Source organism: Perissodus microlepis, chromosome 9 (assembly GCF_051167445.1).
Source record: "Perissodus microlepis isolate ML-2025 ecotype Zambia chromosome 9, ASM5116744v1, whole genome shotgun sequence".
Classification (NCBI taxonomy): Eukaryota; Metazoa; Chordata; class Actinopteri; order Cichliformes; family Cichlidae; genus Perissodus; species Perissodus microlepis.
The window spans coordinates 29339626-29361649 of record NC_140469.1 but is presented as its reverse complement, the minus strand read 5'-3'; the positions used below and the strand labels follow the sequence as shown (position 1 = coordinate 29361649).

The 22024-nt window shown below is 40.9% G+C and overlaps 1 protein-coding gene across 1 annotated transcript; it reads right to left on the bottom strand.

Annotated features, from left to right (window-relative positions):
- Window positions 1–1394: 1394 nt before the first annotated feature.
- Window positions 1395–20674, bottom strand: LOC146380748 (uncharacterized). The gene is made up of 5 exons (XM_084940228.1): window positions 20509–20674; window positions 12256–12627; window positions 11040–11103; window positions 3424–3673; window positions 1395–3322 (listed from the first exon to the last, which is right to left on the bottom strand). The coding sequence occupies exons 1-5, from the start codon at window positions 20589–20591 to the stop codon at window positions 3282–3284; spliced, it is 810 nt and encodes a 269-aa protein (XP_084796354.1). The 5' UTR covers window positions 20592–20674; the 3' UTR covers window positions 1395–3281.
- Window positions 20675–22024: the final 1350 nt, after the last annotated feature.

Below are 22024 nucleotides of genomic sequence, written 5' to 3'. Positions count from 1 at the left end.
CGTGTTAGTGTTGTCTCTGTGTGTCCTCTCTGTGTGTAGCGGGTTTTGTCTCCACGGTTGTTTCACTGTCTGCCTGTCTGTCTCTGTATTCTGTACTTCTGATAGACGTCTAATTTTGCCAGTCCCTCTTTTTGTGTGCCTTGTACCTTGTCACTCTCTGTGACCGCGTCTCACTTTGCCAGTTCCCATGTATTTAGTCAGTTAATGGTGGTCTGAGTAACCCTCACCACTTTGTTCTCCAGTGTCTTTGTTCCTGTTCATCCTACATATTTTCCCCCATTTGTTATTTATTTCTGCTGTTTGCTATTTATATTTTATTCCTGCACAGTTTGCTTGGAGCACCCATATTTTGTCTATTCTATTCTATTCTATTCATGTGGATCTTATCTTTCTATTTTCTTGCTTCCTTTTCTGGTTACTTTTTTCTTGCCCGTGTTTCGTCCTTTTGCGGTGTCTGTGTTTTTTTTAATCCTATGGTCTCTTTTAAGTTTGTTTGTCTCTTTACTTCTTCAAACTGAATTCAAAGTGGAGCAAATGCTATATAACATTCTAATAGTCTCATTCACACTAACGTTGGTTCTGTATCTTGTAACCAAAGGAAGCTTCAGCATGCAGACTGGAGCCAGCGATCAAAACATATGCTTCCTATTTTATTTTGTTGGTTATGTTGAGTTTTGTTGTAAATGTCTCGTTACTCCTGATTTGTCCCTGCCGTCTCCTCTTCCCTAATAACCGTCCTGTGTGTTTATTGTTTAATCTTCTTTAATCTTTTGGGTCCTCTTTTTTCATAACAAATGATCGTACTCCCCGCAGATTGTGATAGTGACACCTCCAGGCCATGTTTGACTGAAGCATCTTGATGGGAATTGCCTAAAATCCTAAAATAAGCAGTCTCAAGGACCAGAAACGAACACAGCTTTAGCACAGTGGTGCAGTGGTTAGCACTGTTGCTTCACAACAAGAAGGTCCTGAGTTTGACTCCACCATCTGCCTGGGATTGACTTCACAGTCCAGTCCTCTGCCTGTCAACCTTTGATGCATCCATGCACCTCCTCTGTGGTCTCCATCTTTTCCTTCAGCCTTGCAGCTGGAGGAAATTCATCATACTTTGTCCTGTATTTCTACTATCCCTCCTCTGCACATGGCTATTTAAGTATTTTGGCCCTCCCTCTCTAACTTTGTCTTCAAACCGCCGAGCTGTCCCTCTGATCTAACCCTTTCTAATCTTGTCCATTCTGGTCACTTACAATGAAACTCGAAACCTTTAACTCTACCTTTTTGTCAGTCCCACCACCTCAAAACCGCACATCGTAGCAGGTCTCAGCACCACATTGTAAACCTACCCTTTCACTCTTGCTGCTGACCTTCTGCCACAAATCCCCCCTGACTCTGAACTATTCAGAGTCAGAGTCGAACTTTTGTTCATGCTCCAAAAAACAAGCAAAAAGATGATATTTAAATTTTTATTGATTTTTATGAGCGAAAAAGTCACATAGCAGGAAAAGCAGGGTATTTTATTTGATTTTACTGGATTTATTAATAACATCAATGCAGTTTTGAGACAGTGCAAAGGCTGAACCCTTCAACAGAGTTTTCGTTTAATTTCTCTCCAATTTGTCTGCACCTCCTGTCACGACTATTCAATCAGCTTCCACTTCCCTTTGCTGTCATTTTGGTCATTTCAGGCATTTCCTTGATACTTCCTGTTGCAGTCTTCCCTTCTTTTCTTTTCTTTTCTTTACTTTTTTAGTGTGTATTTTTTCCTTCATGCATGACCTTTTTCCTCATCTCTCACTAAACATTATTAGTGCAACACTTTTCTTCCTGCATACACTCTTATACAAACACAATAAGAACCAAAGGGCCCAGATTATGGAAAAGGTTAAAGAAAAGATCACCTATAGAAATTAATTTTCAGACTTTTAAACCAAACCACAGATTCAGACGATTTGAAGGTTTAGGAGCTACAACCAGACGGGCTGATCTACTGGAACTGTGCTGTCACAACCATCTCTACACTTTTTACAGAGACTGGTCTCAAAAAGAGGAAATATCCAGTGAGCAGCAGTTCTCTGGGTGACTGCCTCGCACTAACAGGAAGGCAAAGATAATTCAAATAATCCATCATTACGATGAATGTATGCAAAAGAACTTCTCTAAATGCAACAAGTGTCAGCTAAGAACAGGAAACTGAAGCAGTTCACACAGCTCACCAAAATCAGACAACAGAAACTGAAAACAAACAACTATCTCGATTTCTGCTGCGACATTCACACGGTAGGGTCAGAACACGACGGCACGGATCCTCCTGCCTCGTATATTTATATTGACGTCACTAATATAGAAATACTAAACACATTCTGAATTACTAAAGAAAACAAGGAAGAAGGAAGTCACTTTGTGAATGTCCAGGCTTTCCAGCACGTTGTGCTGAAGCCACAGTGACTCATCATATTTTGGAGTGATTTCAGTTTTAGAGATTCAGGACTTCTCTCACAAATGTGCAGTGTGAGACATTTTATTTCATTTTGCTGCCATGGACAGTTTCTTTTTGTCTTTAATTATTAGACGTATGCACAAAATAAATCTAAACCACTTCAGAGAGCTCTGTACCTCACAGGAAAAATAAAGAGTAAACCTCACAGTACAACATTAACCTTAAAGCATTTAGATGGAAAATAAACCGCTAGAGTTTGTTCATCGTGCTTTTCATAAGGATGAGTTTCTTCCTGCCCACATTCTGCTCCTCATTTCATAAACCAGGTGACAGCATCTCACCAAATACATAATTTTGTTGCAATAAAAAATATACATATATCTATATTTACATATGCTTTTGATAATAAAAACAACAAAACCTAAAAGTTTATCACTTGGGTGGATCCACGAGCGGCCTGGCTCCTTCAGCCCAGGAACCAGTGGAATAACTTAAAACAGCTGTTTCGTCTCAGGTTTGTGACAATATTGCAGTTAGTTCATGACCAGATGACGTCAGTGGAGGAAAAAGGACGATGGAGTTACTGCAGTTCATCCTGATGGGAGCACTGAGGCTGGATTTCTTCAAATCCAGTGCATCTCCTGGAATCCTGATCCAAGAGCATTTTGAATAGTTCAGCTGCAGTAAAAGTTTTGATACCCTTGTAGCACACATGGCGATGATGATGATGATGTAGGTACAGTGTGTATACGTCCACATGTCATCATCCTGAATAAGATCCAGCCTGTGAGCTTCTTGTCACTGATTTCTCCCAAATGTCTCATTTGGTGTTTGATGGCCGACGTTAATCAGGAAGGACTTCGACGTACTCAGACTCAGGAGCATCTGAATAAACAGAGGGAAGGTCAAACACGCAAACCAAACAAGATGCTGCGAGACAGAAATAAGACGGAAGAGAACAGAAACTGAGAAAATGTAAGGAGTACTCTCGTAATCGTGTTCTTCCTCGGGTACGGTGTCAGGCTGCCTCCATGGCTCACGTTCAGTCCTGCGCGGCCTTTGTTCAGGTGACTTTGAAGGCTGTGCTTGCAGCTCTCTCTGTGGCTGGATCAGCAAGGCCGTCTTCCTTTTGACTGAGTGGCGCAGATGCATGGCCAGACCCTGGTTCTTCCTCTTGTAGTGACGAATCAGATCGTCAATAGTCTTAAAAAATGTCTCATCCAAACCCCCCGCTGTCTGATGAAACAAGAACAGCATAAAGTAAATATAACAAAGGTCCAGCCGAGTAATCACAGTTACAAGATGAGCTGTTTAAAAATAAAGTGTAAAATATATTATCGTTTATTTAAGCAGCTAGTGCTCTCACATGGTGAGATGACCCTCGAACATTTGTCCAAAAAAAACTTGTTTCTTTGGCTTTTATTTTGAATTTCGGCTTGAGATTGTGACACGTGGAGTGGGTGTGAAACTTGGTTGCTGTTTTTAATAAGGCTTATCTGTTTTTCACGCCTGAAGATTTCACGTGGCTATCTCCTTTATTTATGTAGCACTACTTTGTGTTTCGAAGGCTTGTAACTTTGAAAACATTCGTACTATTAAAGCAAGTTATTGTCTTTTTTTTTCTTTTCTTTTTTTGTTTGAAAAACATCCAGAAGATCAGAAAATGTGCCAATTTCACCACGTTTTGCTTGAGCACACCAAAGATATTCAGTTAATAAAGATAAACTGAATATCAGTTTATGGGCCACGTGGAGTCTACACCAGCTGTGACAGGGCGAGAGGTGGGGTACACTCTGCAGCCAGTGTATTCAACTTATTTCCTTGAAACATCGTTTAAAGAATTGCAAGACTATAAAAACGTTCACTCAACAAATTGTCAGAAGCAGAATGATGGTGCGATAAACGTTGTTGAACTTTATGCGTGTCATGTTCTCAGCACCGCTTCAGTTTAACAGTTTTCTAATTATAATTGTTGTTGTGGCCAAAGCTGACACATACTGAAAGTTATGTGTAACAAGTGTCACCTGGCAGTCTGTTGCTCTCTGCCAGGTGATTGGCTGAAGAGCTGTGAAAAGGTAGTGGGTGTGTGGGGTGAAGTCAGCGCTCTTCTGTGGAAAAAACCAGAGGCAATTAATTCACTCAGGTGCGAGTGGGTCTACTGTCGGTAAGAGACTTTTGCCATTTTTGTTTGGATCGTTTGCTATTGCATGTGCCTATTTTTAATGTGTCATTGGACTTTTTTAGTGTGACCACGAATTTTAATAGAAGAACTGATCAAGCCCTAGATCGACTGCGCGCAGGGAAACTGATCAATATTGTAGGTATATTGAGTGTTTGTTTTAGCTTCATGATTTTGAATGGTTCCATAAAATTGATATTTTATTGGGTAATATTTTAATTGATAATGTTGTTTGTTTTTCAGCTGTGCTGTCTCTGCTGTCCTTTTTTTCGTTCTTTTGATTGATTTGTAATTTTGTTTTGGTTAGTCCGTCCAGCCGTAGAGGCGGTTATTGATTGAGAGTAAGTTGTGTAAGGGCGGACTAACCTCTCTTTTTTTGTTTAATTGTTTGTGCCACTTCCCTTTATCTCCCAGATCGCAGGCCATACATAGCACTGATTCCCAGCTGCGCTGAGACCTGAATTGTTTGCAGTGTGTGCCACGATTGCAGTGTCGCTAAGCGGGGTGTGACGGGTTGCAGTGTTGTTTCGCACAGTTTGTGTGGTAGGTCTCATGTGCAGCTGGGATATCAGCAGGATGTGTTGTAAGTCCTGTCTGGAAATGACTGGGAATTTATGTCTAATTTATGTAATAAATAAATGATCAATTTATTTCTTTGCCCCGTTTACTCATCCCTTGTCCTCGGTTACATATGGTTGGATGATCAGACGATAGACATCACAAGTAGGTTTTGCTGCATCAGGAACTCCTTTAAGGCTTTCAGCACCTAACAGGTAGGAGCTGTTCTGGGAGCACGAGGGAAACCCACACAACTGTGGTTGTTCACTGTTGTGCAACACATGTGAACAAAATATGGGGAAAAAGTCAGTGTCACTTTTCCACAGCAAACTATGACATCATCAAATGTTTTGCTTTTAAAGAGCGTGAAAAGAGTTCAATGAGAACAACGCTCAGTCTTTGGCTACAGTCTTCATGTAGGACCCCTCGCTTTTAATATGACTGTCATTTGTGACTTTTAAAGGGGGTTTCCACTGCACTTTTGAATATTTACTACTTCATTTGGAACCAACTGAATTTGAAGTTGGACTTTCCCAAACCTCAAGTGTTTGTTTGTTTGTTTTTTTATGAGGTTTTCGTCAAAACTTGAAAATACAGTCGATGTAAAAATTAAGGAAATCCTCTTTTAGTACTACGGTTTTATAAGAATAACAAATAATGAATCTAGTTCTTATCTGTTCTTAAAGTTATGTCAACGTAACCTCAGAAGAAGTCCTGTATGATGACTTCTGACATATTGTTATGGCGTGGTGCAATATTGGTAAAGACTAAAACAAAATGCAGAAGTTGTGTTTTTTAAAACTAAGTGCATGCCTTCATTCAGTAGCTTGTTGAACCACCTTTACCAGCAATACTTTGCAATAGTTTTCTGTGTGACTGTGTGCATGAGTCTCACAGGCTGGTGGAGGAATTTTAGCCCGCTCGTCTTTACAGAGTTGCTTCAGTTCTGTGAGGTTTGTGGTTATTCGTTTATGCGCAGCTCTCTTAAGGTCCTCCCACAGCATCTCAGTCGGGTTGCGGTGTGGACTTTGACTGGCCCTTTGCAGCCTGTTTATTCATTTCTTTTTAAGGTCGCTCTTTTGTACATTTGCTGCTGTGCTTGGGATCATTGTCCTGCTGTATGACCCATTTTCAGACCGATGGCCTCATATTTGACCATAGAATACTTTGGTACACAGAGGTGAAACAAGCCATATTCCTTCTGTCTTCTTCTAATTGTACTTTCATGAACTTTAATATTTAACAGGTTAACTGAGCACACACACCTGCAAACATCCAGAACGTCTCCTTTCTTAGAAAACAAATTAATCAAGTGCATTTGTAGATTTACTGATTTTGAGACCAGACTATCTCAAGTCCTGTTAAGACTGTTGAATGAAAAGTCAGCTGGTAACAATTAATTTTTGTCAGTTGCATTCGGAGACATGGCTGTCTCGTAAATTATGCAAATGCACTGAAGCACAAGATTCATTCTAATGGAGAAGTTACATTATTTCAAAAAGACTATAAAAAGGCCTACAACAACAACAACAACAACTCTTTTCCTTTACTTATTAGCAAAGGAAGTATTGTAGAATAGTGAAATAGATCGTAAAATTACAATAAATATATCTTTAAATATTTAAATCATCCCCAAATGATAGATAATCGTAGGGGGAAAAGTGAAACCTCCAGAAGCCACATCCTGAGACTGAGCCCACGGGTTTACTTTTAAAGTAGAACAGCTCACGCACGCACGCAGGCAGCAGTTGAATAAATCTGTGGCTTCTATGTTTTTATACACTTATTTTTTTGCGTGTTGTGGAAAAAACTGAATCTGATAAAATGATGCCCTTCAGTGTGGGGTCTAACTAACGTCAGAGGAGTTTCCTGTGGGGAGACTTCATGACAACTGACTTTCCATGATCGAGGTGAAATATTCATGTACAGTCAGCTGTTTAGCGTTTGTTTTCCATTTTTAAAGGCATGGGAAAGACTCTGTGATAAACAGAAAACGAGTTGAACTTCAACAACGATTAACAGACAGATGGAAACATTTAAAGGAAACATTGGTGACGTTTAAAGCTCCAAACTGATTTTGTGCAGAGGCGGTGATGAGACTAAAGTATTTTCCTCTTTTGAATGGAACTCAAAACACAGTGAAAATATGTACAAAATGTAAACATATATAGCATATTAAACAATTTTTAACTGGTTTTGCCATTAACTTTGTGTTTTCCTGTTCTCAGCAAACAACTATTTTTTTTGAAATCCTGTCAAATAAAGTGCACAGTGAAGGACTGATTTGACTGATTTGAGTCTCATTCACTCAGTTGCACTTTTTATCTGTGACTGAGTGCTTTTATTTGACTTCACTCATGCTGGTCACACACTGGCCCAGAAGCTTTCACCACGCTACTTTGACATATAGACTGGAGGTGCCGGGCACTGAACCACTGACCTTCCTGGTGGGAGCCGCCCCGCTCTGAGCCCCAGCCGCCAATATGGCTCCTCAGGAATTGCTAATAGGTCCTCTGTTTTTTTTAACATGACGTATTTTCTTTCTCTTTTTTGTTTTGTTTTTGTTTTTGTTTATTTTCTTTCTCGTTATAGTTTGTGGTGAGATTTTTGATAAGCAAAACACGATCTGTTTAACACTTTGTTAGCAGGTTGCTAGCAGCATTGCGTTGTTTACCACTATCGTCCGCCCCGTGTTTCGTGGTGGACGGCTGGTACAGGTTTCAGCCGCCTGGCAATTTGATGAAATGCTAAGAAATGAATTCATGGACTTTTTAATGATGTTTTTCAGTTTGAGGAGTAAAACAAGAAGATCATTTCACATAGAGTTAAAACATTTTTAAATGTAATAATTATATATACCCTCTTTGATAAGAAATAAGATTCAAATTGTAGGAATGTTTGGCTGATCCAGCTCCAGTTTTAAATATGCACAAGGTAAGAAACACGTGTTGCCATCGTCATTTTATATATGAAAAGTAAAACGTATTTAACTGGATTTACAGAATTTTCTCCCTTATTTTTTGGTGAAATAAATTTTTGAGTCCATCAGCCTCTATTTTTTTTTTATCTTTCTTTCTTTCTTGCACTATTAATATCTTTCTTTTTCATATTATTTTGTTTTTGTGGCGTCGTGAGTTTTTTCCTCTGACATGTCGCGTGTGTTTTTGGGTTTCTGTCCGTGAACCAAATAAAAATTATTTGAAGACATCTTGATAACATCTTATCACTTTCTCAACATCTTGAGAAAATGATAAGAACTTTTTTTTTTTTTTCCGAAATAGAATGACGGCTAACTGAGCAAATAATTATTTGATTATTTTGATATTTCTGGTTAATCAGAACGCTACTGATCATGAAAATAATTTTTGCTGGCTCTGGGAGGAGTTTGGACTTGTCCTGCTCGTAGTATGTTGGATTGAATAGAAATATGAAAGCTTAGGTGCAGGATAACACTTTGAGCTCTTTATAATATTTGTAAATTTGTTTCTTTGCGTCTTCTGGTGTAGCATGGCAAACTGTCCTGCTGGGGTGAGTTGTTGGGTTGTTTACCAGCTGATGATCTGTGGTTTTATCTGTTTAAAACTGAAACCTGCTGAAATACTCAAATTTAAAAAATCAGTAAAATATATGAAACTTGTGTGGTTGTGTTTTGTTGGTGCTGAAGCTGTCTGTAATTTTGTGTAACTGTGCGATTGTTCTTTATGTAAACTTCGTACAGTTCTGCCTCCCTTCACTCGTCTTTTGAGTGCAACTCATTTACCAAGAAACAGACAAAACACACAAAACAAAGGATAAAGATGGCTCACACCGACAGAATAATTTTAACCTTTTTAACCAGTCACATCTTCACAGCTCTACCATTTAAAACATCTACGCTCTCAGAACTACTCGTCTTGCTCAGAGAGGGTCATTTCGTTTAGGGGTTTTCTCTCTATTATTGCAGCCTCTTTACCTTACACTACAAAGGACCCTGCTCTGGGATTATTCGAGGAACTGTGGTTAATTTTTCTGAGGACGCTTTAACGTCTCAGTTTCAACAAACGCTTACTGGAGAAAAAATACGAGTTTCTTATTAAAATTGTTCCCCAAAGATGTGCCACCGAACATCAGTGTTTATGTTCTGCTTCAGTTTTTAATAATTTGTTTCATGTTAGCTATTTGAAATACAATCTAAATGAATTTATATTATATCCATAGTTTGGAAGTCAGAGCGTGGAAGAGTTCGGAGAGCTTTCTCAGATGTTCTCAGACGTTAGCTGTAGTGATGATAAGGTCTCAGTAGCTCCGACTAATGACCAGGAGCTTGTGCCTGTAACTGGCTTTACTAGAAACAGCAAAGATCGACAGGAAAGCGGAGGGGAAGACATGCAGCACTTAAACCCGGGTTGGCCACTTGCTCATCCGACTGTGCTAAGCCAGTGCCGAGACCTCTTTTTGAGTTTTGCTAATTTTATGATAGCAAATAGCTTGGCTGACATTTCCTTATTGTTTATTTTAGTCCAAAACATTAAATATTCAAAAAGAATTATTTTCTATGTACTATAGATCACATATGCAAATATGTTTAAATATACATACACTATATGGACTAAACCTCAATTAATTTTTGAATTGAGGTTTGAATTCAGGTTCTCAAAGCCACAGGCATGTAAAAATCACAATCCTTAAGGAAATCAAGCACCTAGCCAATCAGTCGGTCTTTAGAAACGTCACTGAATTCGAGTCCGGTGCTATAATAGGATGTGACTGTTGCAACAAATCAGTCCGTGACATTTCTTCCTTTCCACAATTAGCCACAATTAGTGGACATCGGGTCAGCTGGAGGCACAGTCGAAGATTGCAGCGGTCCCAGATCAGATGTACACACTGGAACTCTTTCCCATGTTGCTTGTCTGTGTTTATTGTGCTATGGTGTGTTGATATCTGTGCATTCCTGTATTATCCTTTTGTGTTGCACATTTCGATGTTTTTTTCCTCGCTACCTAGCCTGATCTGTCTCCCCAGTGTGATGTTTGTGTTGTGGTCTGTCATCTCGGTTGTGGGCAAAAGACCTGCAACTGACAAATAAAGGCTCTCTCATCTCATCTTTAGGTGGTGTTATTGCGAGGCCGAAGCATTTGGAAACCACAGAAACCCAAACACGAAGTAAAACATCATGTGGAGTTCCAGCACAGGCTCGCTGAGTGCTGCATCACATCATCATCAGAAGAGTCACCAGCGCTTTGCTGTCTCAATAACTACAGCGCTGCAAACCTCATCTGGCATTAACATCAGCACACAAACTGCAGCAGGCAGCTTCGTGGCACGGGTGTCAACTTTGTTGGGGCCTGTGTTCTCAGGTGCACACCTTTGAGGACAATGATAACAGGGCATCGCTATTGCTCATTTGGTTGAGCTAGTGACTCATATGACCTACTGCAGGTACCGCACAAGCAAGTGCCTGGGTTTGAGCCTGCCCCAGACCATTTCCTGCACATCATCAGCCCTTCAAAAGTACACACACACTCTCTCCCTGCCTTCCTGTCGACTCTTTGTGCTTTCCTATCAAAAAAGGCTAAAATGCATAAAACAATAATGAGGATGAGGCGTCCAAATAAACCTTTACACCACACAAAGTGATTCCTTAAAGAACGCTTGGCAGGAGGCGGCCCCAAGAGGAACATTTTTGAATAGAAAAGACTCTTCTGCTTCTAAGAGTAAATATTTTACCGCTTGATTTAAAATCCTGCAGCGTGATCGCTGGGAAAGAGCATTTAGAGTCTCAGTTTACTGCAAACACAGAACAAGGAATAATTCTGAATTCAAGGACCTGGCTGCAGCTGCAAATGTTTCTGCATGTGGTCATTTGTGTGTGTGTTCTTTTACCAGGAGGGTGTAGTATCCATTGTGTGACTGCAGCAGTCTGTAGGTGTACACCACCTTCTGTTTACTGAAAGAAAAGGAGATTTATGCTGCTGTTAGAGGACCATAGAAGAAGTAAGGTTAAGGAAAAAACTGTTTATTTAGACGTGTGTAAAAAACCTTTTATGCAACAAAATTCTGACTTTGTTTGTTCACACAAAATAAAAGAGGAAGAAGAACACATGGTCACATGACTCAATTTTCTCATAGTTTGAATCTTCTTATCAGTAATAAGCATCACTATCAGCTTCCTTAACAACTAATACACAAACAGAAAACGTTGGCAGTGCACAAAAAAAAAGTTATGCAAATTTTAATGTACTTTTTACTTGTATGTAAGCACTACGTGCAGGTCATGGAAAAAAGATGCAGAAGCAGCAACGAGCTAGAGTGGAACCTTACTTGACCACAGCTGATATTGTGGTATTTGTGTAGGTGTACACTTCCTAGAGTAATAATACCCACGCAAAAACGTTCTTATCGTGATTTTTATAGAGTATAATCTGCTTAGATCAACGGAACATCTTTTGCCTCTAATATAATTCATATAATTACTAAATGCTCCCTGCTGTCAACACAGCAAAGGTTAGGAAAAACCTGCATGCACACTGCTGCATCAGCAAAAAGGATCTGGTTACGTTTTTCCATTATTGCTTTTATTCAACGGCCTTTCTTAACAAAGCTCATTAAAACTAAATTCCCTGGTTTATTATATTAAAATACTCTCTTTCCCCTTTTATGCTCGCTACAGAGGATTTTAGGTCACTATAGTCACCTCATTCCTCACTGCCTAAAAGCTTCACATCCTTATGAGGTTTTCAGAGACAGAACGAGAGCGAGGTTTGAATTTGATTTGAGGGAGCACTTTTATTTGTTTAGTCCTCCTAAACCAAAGTCACATTAGAGTCCTCTTTTCCTCATCGCGCTCTTCTCAGAATTAAAGCGATTTAACTTAAAAAGTCTCCTATCGATCATGAATCTGCAGACAGAACCACCAGGAGGATGGTTACAAGGTTAGCCTATCTGACAACCTGCTATGAATGATACCATATTCTATATTAGGCTTCATATTCTAATGATACCATAGAGTGTCTTTACCTATGAAGCTGTTAAAAGAAAGAAGTTTTGATAAAGGGAAGTCTGGTGTATGGAGCCTGACTCAGTGGTGCAGAGTACTTACTAGACACAAAGACACATGGCTCCCTGGATGGTCTCGCTGTCTCGGATCAGGTAAGCTCCATCCTTGTTCTTCTTTCCCAGCAAATCCTCACACTCCTTCTTAGTCATGGCGCCATGGTAGCACGCAGGCAGAGCTGCTGCCATGGTGAAGAGAAGCCAGCAGACAACCGACTGACATGAACAAGCCAAAACACCTCTCAGCAACTTCTGCTTTCTCAAAACAGGCTCATTTCCAAGAACGGCTCCTCTCACTCTCTGAGTTCCCTCGGAGAGCACGCAGGGGCCATAAAAGAGCTCAGTCCAGGTTCCTGGTGGGAAACGACGGAATGAAGGAGGTGAGCAGAGAGAGGTCAGTGCACAGCGCTTGGAGGCACTGAGCAGAATGAGAAGAGAGAAGAAAGCCACTCACACTAAAGCAGTTTCACAGGAAGTGTGTAGCGTGTGTGCGAACACGAGTGAGAGAGAAAGTAACATCAGTGATATAACCAACACACATGTGCAGGTATGTGCAGGATATAACTGACTAATGTTTTTAGTTAAAGCAGAAGAATCAGAGAGAGGTGAGAACAGGAAGTCAAAGAAAGATTTTGCTGATCTGTAAGCAGACAATGTGTAAAGTCTAGAATCACAGAGCAGGAGACCTGCTGGTTACAAGCTTAGAAGAATGAATTACAAACTCATTTATATTATACTTTACATTCTAATGATGTCTTAGAGCGCCATTACTATAAATCTATTAAAAAAAACTTTTTTGATAAACTCAGGTCTGCCTCAGGATTCAGAGCAGAATCTGTTTAAGACATTTTACTGTCAAAACGGATTTGCAGGCTTCCTGGTTTTTATTTATTTTATTTTTTAACCGACTCTTGTCAGTCATCACAAATATTTAAATGCCCTTGTAGCTTAACAGTCACAGATCGGGGGGTCACCGACAAATCTGCAGGCCTGTGTGGCTGAGAGCTCATTGTTACAAACAAGGCAGGCAAGTCAAAGTCATGTGGTAGATCAGGTCAGCACAGAGCAAGTATCTTTTTGTTTGTTCTATTTATCAGAATCAGAATCAGAATACTTTATTAATCCCGAAGGAAATTATAGAATTATAGTTTCATCCATCCTGCTGCTTCTCCGTCTTCTGCAGGTGGAGGCCAGAGTAGCGGCGGGGTGGTGGTAGAGGCAGTCGGTAAGGTGCTGACCCTACTGTCGGTCGTCTTCATCATCATCACCTTCCCCATTTCAGCCTGGATGTGTGTAAAGGTAACAGAAGGGAAACCGCTCAGACTCAGGCTCTCGTTTCTGTAAATGAACTGTACTGAGTGGAAATCATGAGTCATCAGAGAGTAGAGCTAAATTATTAGCTGATAGAAAATCTGTTTTATTTATTAAACCAAAATATGAAGTTCATTCATTGTGCAATAAATATCGTTGTTTTGGGTGGAAGAGTTGGGGTTTGCATATTAAGTTCTAGAAACAATGAGTAAAAAAAGTGAATAAAAAAAACAAGATTTTTATTGCAGCTTTTGGGCGTTTTTTATACAAACTTTGGGGGGAAACTATTTCTAGTCTTAAAAATTAAATGTTATTGTAGTTCTCTAAGATAAAACTTAAAAACAAACAGGTATAAAAGCTTTTAAGTTCAAAGCCATATTTAGTCTGCTTAAAATACTAGATGGTCGCAGTGTCAGAGAGCAGCAAACCAACTTGGGGGTTGCTGGCTTGAGATTCTGTTTGTGTAGATGCTGCTAAACCGTCTCTGAGAGAAACCAGCAGAATAAAGCGCTAACCTTTTAACACACACATTTAACCCAGTCTGTACGTGGAAGCGGTGTGATGGTTTCTACAGGCAGAAGAACCGCACACTTCTTCTCTGTGAGAGCAGCACAGCAAGCACAGAGGCCAGCTTTCCAAAACCTGAGCAAAAAACTGCAGTTTTGTTGTGTGTGTTAAAACTCTTGTCATAAATGCAATACTGTGCAAAAGTCATGAGCCACTTCACTTTCAGTAAATTTCATTGAAACGTGCTAACATGTGAAAAACAAAACAAAACTTTGTACAATTCTAATGAGCTTGAAAGTCAATATATGGTATGAGCACACTCATTCTTCAACACAGCCTGAACTCTCTGACGCAGCTTTCTGGTCATTTCTTTAAGAAGTCTTCAGGAATAGTTCTCCAGATATGCGGATACGCTTTTACTGCATTGGAAGTGTGTTTGGGATCATTGCAATGCTGAAGCAGACTTCCCTGTGTCAATAATTCCAATAGCTCTGACTAGATAACAAACTCCGCTGCCTTGAAATGCAGCCTTAGATCATGACAGAGCAGAAGAACAGTGTCGCACACAGGAGCTCTGCCAGAGAGGACATTACAGTCTAAGAGAGCAATATAGTTTGCATAGGCAACAGTATGGGTCTTATTTGTGTAGGAGGATGGAACCGCGATTGGGTCTGTGGGTGGTTGGTGGCAAACCAAGACTTAGTGAGAGCAGCAGGCAGAGAGTAGGCCGCCTGTTGATCAGGTGACAGAATCTTTTGACTAGTTACTGAGATCACGTGATGAAGTGGACAAGCTTGGTTTGAGGTTTCCACAAAAATGTTTCCAAGGTGGCAAAGTTTCCAAGAGCGCTGCTGCAGGAGATGAGGAGAGATGGCGTTACTACAAACAGGAGATTGCAAACAACAGTCACCACAGGTGGCCCAATGTTCACCATAACGCCAACAATGATCGGGCAAAGAACTGCTGTAACCTCCATCTGTGTTGAAACCAGGGCAGAAGGAAGGAACTGTGGGGAAGCTATTCCAAGAGGAGCAAGCCAGAAGTGTGGAGAATTATTGCTCAAGAGCACTTTAAAAAGTTACATCAGTCTGGCTCCTTCTAAGCAAAACATAAAGACATCGGGGGAGATTTAAATGTAATGCTGTTACAGATAAAATAGAAGAAAGATAAAAAATAATTATCAGAATATAAACTCTCTCCAAAGCATTGACTACATATGGAGGTTATTTTCATGCTACTCATTCAACCTTGTTCTTTCATAAAATTACACGAGCATTATAAAGAACATCATAAAAGAAGAACACACTATATACAGCAGCAGGCTCTCTGCAGCCCTGCAGAACACACGAGTAAATAATCAGGCCCCATCTTATCTTAATGACCTTGTAGTACCATATCACCCTATTAGAGCACTTCGCTCTCGCTCTGCAGGCCTACTTGTTGTTCCTAGAGTATTTAAAAGTAGAATGGGAGGCAGAGCCTTCAGTTTTCAGGCCCCTCTTCTGTGGAACCAGCTTCCAGTTTGGATTCGGGAGACAGAAACTATCTCTACTTTTAAGATTAGGCTTAAAACTTTCCTTTTTGCTAAAGCATATAGTTAGGGCTGGACCAGGTGACCCTGAATCCTCCCTTAGTTATGCTGCAATAGACGTAGGCTGCCGGGGGATTCCCATGATGCATTGAGTTTTTCCTTTCCAGTCACCTTTCTCACTCACTATGTATTAACAGACCTCTCTGCATTGAATCATATCTGTTATTAACCTCTGTCTCTCTTCCACAGCATGTCTTTATCCTGTCTTCCTTCTCTCACCCCAACCGGTCGCAGCAGATGGCCGCCCCTCCCTGAGCCTGGTTCTGCCGGAGGTTTCTTCCTGTTAAAAGTGAGTTTTTCCTTCCCACTGTCGCCAAAGTGCTTGCTCATAGGGGGTCATATGATTGTTGGGTTTTTCTCTGTATCTATGAAGCGCCTTGAGGCGACTTTTGTTGTGATTTGGCGCTATATAAATAAAATTGAATTGAATTGAATTGAACGAGTAAGCATCAGTTACATTTAATAAAAGTTGGTGTGTTTCCTCCACCCTCTGTGCAGAGTTTATACACGTCAGCACGGTGAGCGGTGGCAGACTGAAGGCGGACTGTAGGCCCACCTCATCCAATGTTAGAAACTGTCCTGTTTTCTGTGCTGCTTTTTCCACTAGTGCAACACAAGCAATAATTCTTCTTTCTTTACTTTTATTTGGCTTTCTAATCACTAATGATTACCCAGGAGAGAGAGTCTGCTCCAAACTTCTCAAATGTGAGGATTTGTTTGGTTTTCTGTCATTGTTAATTCAATAACTTTGAGATGAGAAACCAAAATTTCTTTAATTCTGGAAACCAACTAAAATCAGATGCAAAGCAAATAAATAAATGAAACTGTTTAGTTAACTGACATTAAAATAAAAATGAAAAACTTGTATGGGCTCCTTCTTTTGCCTCGATGAACATAATTTGTTTTGCCATGTTTCTATTATGTGTATAGTGGTTTTAGCTGCCAAATCCCAATCTTCTGGATAAATAGAGTAAATTATCTGTAATTTAGAAGCCAGTCCTGCTTCATTAGGTGACTTTCACAGATGTGGAATGGAAACTTTCAGTCATCACTGCACAAAAACACTGTGAATGCACCCTCAGCTCTGTAGGATTCATCTTTGAATGTGTGAGTGTTTTGTGTTATTTTGATGAGCAGGTTGTGGTTGCTGTCGTCTTCACACTGGGCCGGGCTATTGAAGGACGAGCCAAAGGACCCGGTACCAGACATTACTCTCTCTCATCTGACCTGTAGCAACAAGACTTCAGCTTCTGTTTCATCGTTATGGGTGTAAATGTGCAGCGTTAGCTATGACGGAGTGGAAGGAAAAGCACGCTTTACTCTGAAATTACAGCTGAAATTCAGAACTATTAGAATAAATACAGGATTGCACATCAAACAGAGTAATGTTAAGGTGGTTCTGTCATGATTGATGCTGAAGTAATGATTAAAAATACCTTATTACACACATTATTATGTTAGGTATAAAGTGCAAATACTCGTACTACACGAGACTTTAAATATCACCACTAAGTTAACTTAAACTATTTTTATTTGTACTGCACGCTGCCTCAGTGTTTTTCTTTTGGTCTGTTCAAGTTTTCACATTTGTGTGTTACCATGCCAACAAGCACAACTAATAAAAATGGGGTCTTCTCGCCTTTCTGACGCTCTGCAGGTCTGGTCTGGTTCATCCTGTGGTTGGACGCCATCCAGACAGTAGACCTGTGCACCATGTTCTTTAATATCTGGCCACAAGAGGTCAGCAGCATCCTGTGATCACTGAAAGCTAGCACGCACTGACCGTTATTCCCATATAAGGATCAAATCTGTGAAGTGTCCACATGGCCTGCTCAGAATCAGCTGCTTTTCTTTCACAATAACAGTCTGAAGTTATTTGTTTCTGCACATTGATGTTTCGTCACCTCTCCCTGCCTTCTGCTGTCACCAGGTCTTGACTGTGGATGCAGTGCCGTTAAAGGTTTGTGTGGGTGATGCGTGTTGTAAACGGCCCCCAGGCCGTGTTCTTGTTGGCCCAGACGACTCTGAAGACCATGATAGGTTCTCACACTCTGGAGGACGTGTTAACACAGAAGCTCGCCATGGTAAAGAGGATGGAAGTGAGTGAGACACAGTAAGAGTCAGTATTGTTGCAGTGTTTAAAAGTAGACGGGTACTTCAAGCCAACACAGTAGATGGATGTTTGATGGACGGTGCCCTTCCTGGTGCAGCTTTCACATTTATCCAGACTTGGGACCGGATGGATCTTCAGATACATCGATGCTGGGCTTGTATTTCCTCCTGGTTTCAAACTCAGGACCCTTTATTGCACACCAGTGTTTCGAGGTACTTGTTGTGTCTGTTTTTAAAACTATTTATAAACTTCAAAATGAATGAGAAGCCGGTTCAGTGAAACTGAATGTGACATCCCCGATCCACGTGTTACACCTCAAAGTGCCTCCTTGGTTTCAGCAAAGCAGAGTGACAACTTGTTTTTATTGAGTGCAGACAGAATATTTGCTCAGACAGATGACGATTAACGGCAGTGTGCTGCTACTGTAACATCAGTTGTAAAACATTTCCACAGAGTTTTAACTTTTCTTACAGTTGTTGTGTTTTTTTCTTTTGTTATGTTTTTTTTTTTTGGTCATGGGTTTAGATTTATTGTTGCACTTTGCACCTCATATCATCACAAAGGTGAGCAGCTGAGTTTGGGGTGATTTCAGGAAGAGTTCACCTGCGAGTGCCATCTTTATTTTTCTTAAGTTTTCTGCTGTCAGGTATGAGAAACATATGTTTTGTAAATACAACCTGCTGTGCCTGATTTGTCCTGCAGATGACGCTGTGCCTCGAATTCAAATCGTGGGGAGTTCAGATGGAGCGGGTGGAGCTCAAAGCCCTGACACCCCCTGTTGATCTGCAGCGCTGCATGGCTTCAGAAGCCGTATCACAAACACATGGAGACATCTATCCTTATATACATATACAGCCTTACTGAGGCTAATTTAACAGAAATACACAAAGTATACAGACATGAAGTTCAGATATACACCTGTGTGACGAATTAAAGGAAAAGCTATTATCACCTTCAGTGTACCCTGAACCTTAAAGTTGAAAAAAAAAAGAAGTTAAAATTAGTTCTTTATATTAACTGGTTTGTTTTTATGTTTTTAAAGTAAACAAAAACATTTTAATGATTTTTTTTCTTCTAGATTTTCTTTTATGTTCACATTTTTGTGCGTATTTTTAAAAAAAAATCCCCTCTCGCCCCTGCGGGGTTGTCTTCATCCTTCAAGCTCGGGTCCTCTACCAGAGGCCTGGGAGCTCGAGGGTCCTGTACAGTATCTTAGCTGTTCCTAGGACTGCGCTCTTCTGGACAGAAATCTCAGGTGTTGTTCCCAGGATCTGCTGGAGCCACTCGCCTAGCTTGGGGGTCACTGCATTGAGCGCTCCAATTACCTCTGGGTCACCCTCCAATTCTTCTCCAGCTCTTCTCTGAGCCCTTGGTACTTTTCCAGCTTCTCGTGTTCCTTCTTGCTGATGTTGCTGTCATTCAGTATCACTACATCGATCACTTCGACAGTCTTCTTCTGTTTGTCTACCACCACTATGTCCGGTTGGTTAGCCACCACCATTTTATCCGTCTGTATCTGGAAGTCCCACAGGATCTTAGCTCGGTCATTCTCCATCACCCTTGGGGGCATCTCCCATTTTGACCTCGGGACTTCCAGGTTATACTCAGCACAGATGTTCCTGTACACTATGCCGGCCACTTGGTTATGGCGTTCCATGTATGCCCTGCCTGCTAGCATCTTGCACCCTGCTGTTATGTGCTGAATTGTCTCAGGGGCATCTTTACACAGCCTGCACCTGGGGTCTTGCCTGGTGTGATAGACCCCAGCCTCTATGGATCTTGTGCTCAGTGCTTGTTCCAGTGCTGCCATGATTAGTGCCTCTGTGCTGTCTTTCAGTCCGGCTTTGTCCAGCCACTGGTAGGATTTCTGGATATCAGCCACCTCCGCTATTGGTGGTACATACAGTGCAGTAGCCTGTCCTTCCATGATGGTGCCTCCTCTTTCTTGGGTTTCTGCTGCCTGAGGACACTGAGCACGTGGTTAGTTGGGGCTATCCTTCTGATGTACTCGTGGATGTTCGTTGTCTCATCCTGGACCGTGGTGCTGACACTCACTAGTCCCCGGCCTCCTTCCTTCCTCTTAGCGTACAGCCTCAGAGTGCTGGACTTGGGGTGAAACCCTCCATGCATGGTCAGGAGCTTTCTGGTCTTGATGTCAGTGGCTTCTATCTCCTCCTTCTTCAGCTTATTATCCCAGTCGGGTACCTGATCACGGCCAGGGCGTAGGTGTTGATAGCCTGGATGTTCTTGTTCTTCCATTCAGCTGACTCCTCAGGACTTGCCTGACTCTCTGCAGGTACTTGGCGGTTGCAGCTTTCCAAGTAGCCTCTTCCGATGTGCCTGTGGGATTCCCAGGTACTTGTAGCCGTCCTCAATGTCTGTAGAGCTGCATTCACATCATCTAGCAGATCCTCAGAGGATATTTCACTTAGTCTTGTAACCAGCTACAGAGGGTCCAGGTTTCAAGCTTTGCCATGATCCTATCTTTCAGGTCAGTTCCTCTTGCACTCAATGATCCTTCTTCATTCTTCTTCGTTACAAGCATGTTTTACTTAGTTTTACTTTATTATTTAGATTTTTTATTTATTGGTGTTATAAAATCTGACATATATTAGGTTCTAATAGTTTTACTGTTTCCATTTAAAATGACATTCACCTTTTCAGGCTTCTTTGAAGCACACATGTAAAGTTTAATGGTTTTATTGTGATCTGTAATTTAAAAACGTTGTACTAATAAAGTTAAAATAATATGTCCTGTGATCTTAATATGTCTGTACCTGCCCGTTCTTTCTGTTTGAGGTGATTGCAGCCAATGGGGAAGTGTCAGTATCCCACACTTTGGTGAAGGCAGCGTCGACATTTGAAGGAAACACGGTGGCGTTACAGCTCAGATTCCTGCAGTCACTGCTGTCCATGAAGAGCAGCGCGCGGTCCGTCGTGGTCTTCCCCGTCCCTACAGAACTCCCGGATGTCGCCGTTTCCTCGCTGCCTCAGCTCCTCACAAACATCAAAACTCTGCAGCTACTTTCTGGAAAAATAAAAAAGTTTACGTTTAAACCAGAATGTGAAAGAGAAAGAACCCAAAGGAACAAACCTGTCTGAGCATTCTGCGCTCTCACTGTTACACTAACTGTAAAGTGTAAATAAGTGATGTCACACCCAGTGTTTGTATTTGTGGAATGTCTGAATTTTGGTTCCCGCCAAGCACCACGTCACTTTGGACAGATATGTTAATGTACTGCATGAAGCATAAAACTTTTCCTCTGTTTTATTCAGAGCTTCACCTTCAGACTTTATCGGAACAGGTCATCTATGATAAAGCCATATAAGCATGTTACTGTTTATTACACTCATTTCAATTGATTTGTTGCCACTAAGACATTTGAGTGTTTTTCTTTTTCTGCTTGACCCAAGATGACAATGAAACACCCTGGAGACAGAAAGAAATATCCAGAGGAAGTAAAGCTCTGGTCTCTGGATCACTCACAGTCTCAAACAGGCTAGCAGTCTGTGTCCTCCACCATTTTTCAGATATTTACCCGTTTCTGCCCAAGTACCCGCTGGATGAAGCAGCCCAATCCGTGTGGATCCCATCCTGACATCAGCCAAAATCTGTGCCTCAGTAAATCACAGCTGATTTGGCAGCACTAAGGCAATTTAACAATATTATGTAAGTTGGTTTTAATGAAGTTGATCATAGTTTTAAAAGCAAACAGGTTCAGGTTCTGCCTCACTTCATTGCTGCAGCTCAAGCCGTCAAGATGTTATGACACCGGCTCAGATTTGGCGAGGGAATCTCCCGCGCTGCAGCTCACGGTGCCAGAGAACGGATCCACGATGAGACATCCTATTACCATTACATAATACTCTAACAGAGACATGAATATGCCCCGGTTCAGTGGTTACGATGTGATAATCTGAGCAGAAGGCACAGATTAGCTGAAGATTCCAATAATAGAACATCCAGCTCCTTCGAGTCAGCTGACCCTACCTTCAGATTATAAAGCCAGTATTATTATTCTGAACATGCTACCTAAGTATAAACCTGGGGTACTTTGAATTTACTTCACAAATTCCATTATATGTTCTTTTCTACAGAGTAACACTGCACATTTTATAGATGTTTAATTAGTACTTACTTTATCTGCAGGGGACATTAAAATCTGAATCTTTAAAATCTAGAAAATAAGATTTGTTTTAATTTAAAAATTAATATTTTTAATTGATTGTATTAAGTAATTATTAGACCTCTCCGTGAATCGCTACCTTATCGTGGTGGAGGGGTTTGTGTGT

What these genes read in the sequence shown, in the direction of transcription:
- LOC146380748 (XM_084940228.1), bottom strand. Translation starts at nt 20,591, where the DNA reads ATGTCGACGCTGCCTTCACCAAAGTGTGGGATACTGACACTTCCCCAT. An exon ending in ATGGATACTACACCCTCCTG is followed by an intron (nt 3,674 to 11,039) that starts GTAAAAGAACAC and finishes TTGTTTCATCAG; the next exon opens with ACAGCGGGGGGTTTGGATGA. An exon ending in GGAAGAACACGATTACGAGA is followed by an intron (nt 3,323 to 3,423) that starts GTACTCCTTACA and finishes CTGTTTATTCAG; the next exon opens with ATGCTCCTGAGTCTGAGTAC.